This window comes from Protomyctophum parallelum (assembly GCF_964188405.1).
Source record: "Protomyctophum parallelum genome assembly, chromosome: 1".
Taxonomy (NCBI): domain Eukaryota; kingdom Metazoa; phylum Chordata; class Actinopteri; order Myctophiformes; family Myctophidae; genus Protomyctophum; species Protomyctophum parallelum.
This window is the reverse complement of record NC_139697.1, coordinates 43,194,446-43,203,985: the sequence shown is the minus strand read 5'-3', so window position 1 is coordinate 43,203,985 and position 9,540 is coordinate 43,194,446. Positions and strand designations below refer to the sequence as shown.

The 9,540-nt window shown below is 45.6% G+C and overlaps 1 protein-coding gene and 1 long non-coding RNA gene across 5 annotated transcripts in view; one reads left to right on the top strand and one right to left on the bottom strand.

The window, feature by feature from the left end:
* Positions 1-2,350: 2,350 nt before the first annotated feature.
* LOC310876331 lies at positions 2,351-5,051 on the top strand. The gene is made up of 3 exons (XR_014570722.1): positions 2,351-2,778; positions 2,850-4,924; positions 4,957-5,051. It is a non-coding gene; the product is annotated as an uncharacterized lncRNA (long non-coding RNA).
* Positions 4,912-9,540, bottom strand: part of pag1 (phosphoprotein membrane anchor with glycosphingolipid microdomains 1) — a 97,919-nt gene continuing 93,290 nt past the window's right edge. For all 4 annotated transcript variants that reach the window (XM_083789779.1, XM_083789782.1, XM_083789780.1 and 1 more), the window contains exons 11-12: positions 6,212-6,271; positions 4,912-5,358 (exon numbers count right to left, since the gene is read on the bottom strand). In XM_083789779.1, coding sequence (XP_083645905.1) covers positions 4,987-5,358; positions 6,212-6,271 — 432 coding nt within the window. In that variant the 3' untranslated portion in view covers positions 4,912-4,986. The remainder of the gene's footprint in view (positions 5,359-6,211; positions 6,272-9,540) is intronic.

The following is a 9,540-nucleotide window of genomic DNA, read 5'->3' as shown; positions in this document are numbered from 1 at the left end:
AAAGACTCTCCACGGCGTCGTGTGTTGAAATGCCATGCGCTTCTCACAGTGCTTGCTGGCCTTATAACTCTGTCTCATTTACTTTCAATAGAGGCGGGGAGCGTGTCGCATCTCAGATGCACGTTTAATGCAGCAACGCATGGAAAATGTAATAGGATTTCATGACGCTGATAACATTTAGCGTGTGTGTGTGTGTGTGTGTGTGTGAGAGTGCGTGTGTGTGTATGTATGTGTGTAAGTGTGGTTAATGAAACATGAACCTACTCTGCATACGATATTTAGATAACGGAGGCTAGAAATAGAGAGTGTGTCTGTGTATATTTGTATTATTATACTTGCGAGGGGTTAATGTCCCTACACATATATTAGAATTTGAGAAATAGACATCGGCGAGGACAATGTTCACGGTAGTTATAAGATAAATGGTTGTTTTATGGAAAAGAAAACAATTGTGGAGCTTAGAGGAAAATATTTAGCTTAATTGGTTAAGACCTGAGGCTGATCTACAAGACTACAAATGCTATATCAGTAGTTCTCACACTCTCTCTCAAAAATAGAAGATGTACAAGCTCGCAGTGCGGCATGATGTGACCATGCTGTGAGCTTGTACATCTGCTATATTTTGAATAGCCAACGCAAAAATCTTAAACGACACAGATGCTTTCCTGGATTTAATGGCGTTAAGATGAGACATTTAGAGTTTAGTGTAAGGGTTAGAGTCAGAATTATGTCAGGTTTATACCTAGTTGCACGCAGCTGTCGCACACCGAAAATAGCGCTAGAACACTTGTAGATTGGCTATTTCCAGCTTTAGGCTTAAAGAAAATGAAGAAGAAAGAAATTATAATGGTATTCATGAAATTGCCGTCCTAAATGTTGACGTCCAAGCACGTATAGTAATATAAGTGTGTGTGTGTGTGTGTGTGTGTGTGTGTGTGTGTGTTTGTGCGCGTATGCGTGTCACTGTGTGTGTGTGTGTGTGTGTGCACGTGCGTGCGACAGGGGGGGGTTGGATTTCTGCAAAAAGGAGATATCGCTGAAACAGATATTTACACAAAGCCTGGATAATTTCTCTTTTGAAAATAAATAAGCGTTTTGCAGAGCAGAGGTGAATTCTTCTCTTTTAAATAAAAGTACCGAACCTCACGGTTAGTTCATGTACCAACATATTGTACCATATTTCCTTCTTTTCATCAGTAATTGGTCGCTATATTTAGCCCAAAACGGCGAAAAGGGTAAAACGTACAAGCTCCTGTACGAGCTTGTAGATTGGCGTTTTTCACAAATTATAATTACTGTAAGACCCATGGACAACTCAGAATAACGATAGAGGCAGAGCCCAGTGATTCTCAACATTCTTCATGGACCCCCAGTTTGATATGCATTAGACCGCGGAGCCTTATTTGAAATATATATTTCTTTAAATCTCTGGGACCTGATCTATACTGTGAAATCTACTGATCTGCATTATAGCACAAATAGCTTAGCTGAAGCTCTTCAAGGGGTCCATTTGGGTCCTAACTATAAATCCTTAACCCATTCTGACCTGAGATCAGATTCTATAAACGTCTTCTACATCCTGACAGTTTTCTGATAAAGCTATGTTTCTATGTCAGTCGTTCTTCGATTTTTCAAAAATAGCAGACCTACAAGCTCGTATCGCGCCACTCGGTGGCGCGATATGAGCTTGTAGATCTGCTATTTTTAAATAGCTAAAGCACGACATGATGCTGACACCAAAATGGGTTCCCGTTCAGAATGGGTTAAGCTGAGGACCCCCTCAAGGACCCCTGGGGGTCTCTGAACCCCTATGTCGAGGACCACTGGTATAAGATAACATTCATTCAATAAAAGTTTTCCCTTATAACAAACGTATCAGCACTTTCATATTACAAAAAACTATACTTTTCCCCACTCGGGGCACATATAGTACAATTAAGTCAAATGGTACATAAAAAGTCATGGCTGCGTAACGACGGGTTAAAATAGTACTCTAACTATTTACAGGCCTTGCTTGGCGTGTCGTCAAGAAGTGCGAGCTACAGATTTTTGCCAAGAGCGCTTGGATTACGTTCAAAAGCGTTGCGATATCTAACCCATTCTGACCTGAGATCAGATTCATATACGAGGTTTCCACTGGACACACACTGGTCTGATTAACCCATTCTGACCCGAGATCAGATTCTAGAAATGTCAGTCGCTCTTCGATTTTTCAAAAATAGCAGACCTACAAGCTCGTATCGCGCCACTCGGTGGCGCGATATGAGCTTGTAGATCTGCTATATTTCAATAGCTAAAGCATAACATGATGCTGACACCAAGACGGGTGCCCGTTCAGAATGGGCTAACAGACAACGACACACTTTGGGAGAGCTTTGGTTGTGTAGGTGGTTTGTCATGTCGTATAACTCAAAACCTTTGTGAGATATCTATTCTGCAATAGTTTCATTCTTGATTAGAAATTGATATTCCAAATCGTCAGCTGATTTACGTACATTGCACTGGTTTAGCATAAAAAACAACGTGGAACAATGTTGGGTTGGTAAAAAGGGCCTTTCCGTGTGGAGTTTGCATGTTCTCCCCGTGTCCCCTATAGCGTAGGTACCCTCACAAAAAGCATGCCGTAATCCTGGTCTCTAAACTGCCTCCCCGTGGCCAGCCGTGGGGCGCCTGATTGAGGGGAAAGGAACTGGATGGAATAACGTGTTCCTTCCACTCGCTACATCCGGCCGGGGAAACTCCCCCAGGTGAAAAGAAGCAGCTTAATCAGACCAGTGTGTGTCCGGCGGAAACCTCGTATGAATCTGATCTCAGGTCAGAATGGGTTAAACTCCAGTCCTCATCTATAGAAGGAAGCATGAGGTTGGTCTGCCCCCCAGGTTGGCAGAGGAAGTGTAACGCCCAGGATTACATTAGACAAGTGACACTGGGTGAAAAATGGGTTGCAAAAATGGGTTGCAAAATCGTGGGATAAAAATTATATATATATATATATTTTTTAAGAATATCAATTTCTAATCAACGGAGCAACTATTGACAATATCCCACCAATATTTGGGGTTCCATCATGGCAAGGCGACAACACCACAACCCAAGCCTCTAACCAAAGTGTTAATTTGTGCACGGTTGGTAGTGGATAAAGAGGACTAGAGAGGTTCTGTACAAACGCAGGTACCGTAACACCGAACCATTGTGCTTAAAAATGCTGAGGGGGTGGCAAGTGGATTACAGAGTGTACTGTATGCGTACCTACAACATGGAAAAGCATGAGCTGAAACACGTCAAACAAACAAAACAAAACAAAAAAAAGAACAAATACAAATCAACCAATACGTCCACAATAACTCCGGGAATTAGTTGCTGCACTTATTTTTTTTCCTGTTAAGTATTTCGAAAGCGTGTCCATTCTGTGCCTGACCAGATCATTTCCAAGGAAAGCAGTCTCAGTTGAATACTTCATCACAAGAATAAAGAAATCACAATAAAATGCGCGGTCTCACCACATGTGTCCATTCATTAAGTGATATTGAGTTCCACACCTGAGTGGAAAACGTACCTTGACAAGTCACATATCCTTCACAAAGCTATGTTCACATAGAATTCTATTGGAATTCTTTTTTTTTTTACCTTGCTTTCACAGACGTTACTCATCATTTCACGATTGCACACGATAATGCATGTTCAAATAAATACAAAATGTATTCAAAATACGTCCAAAAGAAAAATGCATTTAGGAATGCATTAGGGACACCGCTGTCGTTGTGTACGACAACATGCTAACCATCTCCTCAGTCCTGCTTGCTATTTTGGTTTTTACACGTGACTGACATTCCAGATATTTCATCTTACGGTATTTAGAGGAGCCCATTTGTTTGCGCGGACAGCCTCCCTGGAAAACAACTGCGTTCAGTCAGCCGTTAGTTTTGCTCGTCGCCGCGGTCTGTCGACCGTAATTGTCGTCTGTGGAAACTTGTTTGGTCATTGTTTAAGACGGGGGACAGATGTGTTGTCACTTAAACTGCCATATGCTGTGGAATGCACACACACACACACACACACACACAAAAAACCCTTTCCCACAGAACGTCTGACAGAGAGTGCAACGGCAGGGGGGAATCTGCCTGGGCTAGAAATAGCCCCCCTCCCAAAAAAAAAAAAGCATGCCACCTCGGCCCCCCTTGAATAAACCATGACCCTGACTGACCTGATATAAGCTACAAAGACACTGGTTCACTGGCATCATGCCATTCTGCTGATATTACCTTCATAAGTGCATTAAAGAAGATTAAGAACATATGGCACAGAATTCTAAGTACTGATAGGATGTGCTTCCTGTCATGCGTATCGCACTGTCATGTGTGTGCCGCGACTGGGTGTCAATCTGATAGAGGCATGACAGTGAATTTTAATCAGTCCGTATTAGTCCGATGTTTTATCCATCTGTGACCCTCCGCGGTGAAACCTACTCAATTCATAGCATGTGCTACTGAGAGACGTGTCAGTAGAGGTTACTGCCTGATTTAAACTTGGTTGCACAACCTAGAATAAATCAACCTTAACACTGACACGGGAAGCTCAGCACTCAGTACTCCGTACCGTCGAGCGATTTCACTCACTAGTACCGTTATTGTTACCATCATCACTGTTAACGTCCACCCTCACTGGATGACTGGCTTAAAGGGGCCCAGGGCAGATGTGTGTACCCAAGCTGATGAAGAGGCCACTGATTCCATCCAAAATGCCATGGTGCCGCGGCCATACCCCCTGAGTCATGCAGCAAAGGCATTCGAGGCATTAGAGACCTATGGCCGTATAAGGTAGTCCTCAAATAAGATCTATGAGGAGAAAAGCGTCCCTCTTCATAAAACGTCTGACAAGCTGCGATGGACGGGGGGCGATAAAGACGAGAAATGTATCGGGTGGTGTCAGAAGTGGGATATGGGGGGGTATCAGAAGAGAGGGACGGGGACGGGGGGGGGAAGGGAGTCAGAGGCGGGACATATCGCGACCGAGGCCCATTTCCGCGAGATTCTCGTAGTCGGGCTCGGGCATGGAGTCCTCCTCCGCCCTGTGGTCAACTCCGTTGGCGGTGCCGCCCCTCTTGGGTATGCAGATGGTTTCGTACCCGGGGTCGGCGCCGGCGGGCTCTCCTCGGGCTCCGTCCGGCGGTGGCGGCGGGGGAGTGGCGTCGGCGGCCGACGGGTAGATGTCCCGGACGGTGGCGTAGAGGTCGCTGGAAGACGAGGCGGGGACCAGGCCTTTGAGCTCCGCGATGCTGCTGTAGTCGTGCTCCTTGTCGCCGTCCTCGCTGGTGGCGTCGCCGCCGCCACAGTGTGGCACCGTGGAGTACACCGCCGACTGGAGGGAACACGCACGCACGCACGCGCGCACACACACACACACACACACACACACACACACACACGTTAGTTATTCTGCAAACTCCTGACTGTGATTACTTTCACTCACTTCAATCAGGTTTTATTATAGTTAACCAATTAAACCGCGACGTCCTTATTCCGGGGAAAGTTTGGGCAGAAAATGAGCTTGTTGATCGTCTTATTATCTTCCTTGTGCCCAGCAGATAAGGGAGATTTTACCATTACTACACGCTAAATTACTCTGATCTCTCTTTAGAAGCGTTCCAAGCGAGATGCTTGGTTAACCCATTCTGACCTGAGATCAGATTCATACGAGGTTTACACTCAACACACACTGGTCTGATTAACCCATTCTGACCTGAGATCAGATTAAAAAAAAATGTCAGTCGTTCTTCGATTTTTCAAAAAATAGCAGACCTACAAGCTCGTAGCGCGCCACTCGGTGGCGCGCTACGAGCTTGTAGATCTGCTATTTTTCAATAGCTAAAGCATATCATAATGCTAACACCAAAATGGGTTCCCGTATAGATTGGGTTAAGTCCGAGAAATTAGGACAGAACATCAGCGTTCTGGTCAAAACCATGTACAGCGACGTAGATTCAGAGATAATAACAAGATGTGTCAGCTGTAAACAAGGAAGTGAATGCCTGCGCGCGCACAAAACATGTCCCGGGAGCACTGAGCAAGGCGTTGCTTAGCAACGACGGCTGTAAAAAAAAAAAACGTGTCTCCACACGTCCTGGGCCTCCTACGGGTGTAATTATGAAGACGTGTGGACACGTCACGGGCACATTAGGTGTTAATGGGTTAAGTGGTTAAGGCACACTTACCTCACTGTCTGATGAAATGTGGTTATCGAACCCGGGCGAGGGAGACTGAGGGGAGTTCAACTGCAGGAGGACAGAGAAAACATAGGAGTTAGAAGCACTCATTCATTAAGAACATCGCTGACCTGAGATCAGATTCATACGAGGTTTCCACTGGACACCCACTGGTCTGATTAAGCCATTCTGACCTGAGATCAGATTCTAAAAATGTCAGTCGTTCTTCGATTTTTACAAAAATAGCAGACCTACAAGCTCGTATCGCGCCACTCGGTGGTGCGATATGAGCTTGTAGATCTGCTATTTTTCAATAGCTAAAGCATAACATGATGCTGACACCAAAATGGGTGCCCGTTCAGAATGGGTTAAGAACATCGCTGATGGGAAGCCAACAGTCAGTGACAGCAAATGTGACAATGTTGGGCTTATAGCCTGTAGAAAGAGAATAAAATCAGTTGTAGTAAGAGTCTTATTTAAAGATGGAGTGCAATTCTTTTTGTATTTCCCCAGTTTTTCATGTGTCTATGAGGTGACAGGACTTCATTAGACACCCTGGAGTTGTTTTTATGTGCAATGACGTATTCCCTTTGTATTCAGGGTTTCTTCCTGGAGGATGAAACCTTGACGGTCAAACGTGCCAATGAAAAAAACAGTAATATAGTGACAGACATCACATAATCAGCCCCTCCCCTAACCCCTCCCCTTTTATCATACAACTACAGCTGTGGGTGCGGCTTCAGTTCAGGTGGACCACCACCCACCAGGCAAACCAGGCATACTTAACAATGCATGACACCCCACGGTAGCACCAACAAACACCTTGGGAGTGTACGGGAAACGTCAAGATCCCAGATTATAGCAGAGGCAATACAATACAATAGTACACACAATAGTACACACGCACGCACACAAACCTCAAACTTGCACTGTCAAATTAATATTTGAAAGTGCACAAATGGAACCAAATGGGCCATTTGGTTCCATGTGTACGCTCTCAGAGTTACAGACGGATCAATCGCGGTGCCGAAGGGGCTGAACAATCCTTAAACGTGTCGCGAGCGAGCGCGCACGTCACACTCGAACAAACTCCGCCTGGGAGCCATCCATGAAATCGGCGGTGCCCGGTAGCGCGTCTCGCGATAGCTCCGCCCCCGGACGTTGGGTCCCACGCCGCCACTCTTTTTGTTCCCCCCCACCCCACCAAACCCCCCCGCCCACAGCCGATCGATGCGATTACCTTACGGGTATAATGTGCGTTTTGGAAAACGTGATTACTTTTATGGATCCGAGACGCTTATATGGCCAGCCCCGGCTGCCACTTTCACTTTGGCGCTCTAATTAGCCCCCCCCCCCCCCCCCCAAAAACAAAAACACCACCATCACCAATTAGGCCGGTCAGTGTCGGTGGCCGATGAAGCATGTCATGCGAGTTGCCCGGCGTCACCGAGCGTCTCGCAACGATTAGCCGCTTGTCTCGTTTTGCAAGTCGACGCTGCCGTCTCCCCCACAGAGGAAAAATTATACGTCATACTATATTGTTATAATGGTTGTTTATATGCAGTCTTCATATTTCATACTTTATAAGCACTTTAGTTATTACAGTACTTTTAGAATACATTGATGATATGACATGCTATTTGGTAGCCTGTATGAGCTGTAGGAGCCACTGCTATATGCGCTATATGCCGGATAGCTATTGTTTCTGTTAGAGAGGCAGCGGCTGAAATCTCGTAAGAGGGCACTTTTGAACAGAAATAGCGAAAATAGCAGATCTACAAGCTCACAGCGTGTCGCAGCACGACGTGTCGAGAGCTTGTAGATCGGCTACTTTCGGGGCGCAACCCAGCACTCTTTATCTATAGGAGATGCGGTGTGTAACGACATGGATTTCCGAAACTAATTTGTTCAGCGCAAAATGGTGCGTTCCAAGTTCAGGAGACTAAAAAACAGCTAACTGTGGTCTGAGCCCTGTGCTCGTCACCACCCACCTGTGTCAGACTTCTCCACACCATATCATGTAGTGTACTTTAAAGGTATATTCAGTGATTTCACTCAAAAAACCTTAGGTTTCATTTTTGGCTGTGGGACCCAGCCTTTCGTCCAATCAGGATAGAGACTCAAAAACGAAACCTAAGGTTTTTTGACCCCCAGGGGTTAACTGGGGACAGGGAGGAACTCCTTATATGGTCAGCACACTCTATAGTAGGGAGGATTATCACAACAAAACAAAAAAATAAGTGATATTTGAATTAAGTGAAATCACTGAATATACCTTTAAGCACTGTTTCCCAAGCAGTGGGTTTTTGTACTATATTTAATTTATTATTAAATTAAAAGAAAATTAAAGAAAAAGAAAGAAAAAAGCTCTACTGAAGAAAACGCCATGGCACCGCCGACTCGCACCACGCCAATGCCTACATTGGACGCAGAGGCTATCAGTAACTTAATCAGAGACGCTGTCCGTGCAGAATTCGTTATTGCCCTAAAACCCATTCAGACAAGTCTGAACCGTCTGGAAAGTTCGCTTAAGGATTGCGTCCTCTAAAGTGGAGGCGTTAGAAGAGACTGCAAACCAGACGGATACACGCCTAGACCAGCTGGAGAAAGATTACAGTGAACTAAAAAAAAAAAGCATTAATTGTTGGCAATGAAGACGGTAATGCTAGAAAATCATAGCCGCAAATTCAACTTGAGAATCCTTGGGCTGAAAAGTGGGGTTGAGGAGGGCAAACCAACAGCGTTTGTTCAGAAGTTTCTTTATTATTTGTTTGGAGAGGAGACGTTGGGTCCACTCCCCCTCGTGAGTATAGAAACACCGCACCGGGCCAAAAGACAAAGGTGACCGCTGCATGATTGTGAGGGGGTGGTTATGCACAGCACGGAAACAAAGTTGATAATACAACGCCTGGCTGCTAAAAATGCAGGAAAACTCAACTACAAGGGCAAAAAGCTGAGTATATTCCCAGATGTACCCGTAGAGCTGCGTGAACAACAAGCCAAATTCAACGAAATCCGGGGCTTGTTACGCAACACCACCTTAAGATACGGGGTTGGTCCACCCCGCAAAACTACTTATCACCTTTCACGAGAAGACCCACAGCTTCCTTAAAGCGGAGGATGCGATGGACTTCTACAAGGAGAAGATCAAACCAACGCTAGAACCAGCCCAAAGACGCGAGGAAATTCAACCTACGGAGGAGGATCGGTCCGACACTGGAGAAGAGGAGCGAGCCAGCGCTAGAGAGGAGGCCGAGGCTGGAGCACAGGAGGACGGAAGCGACGGCCGCTAGACCCGCGGACGCGGAGATCGGTAGGCTATCATTGTGTGGAGAAAC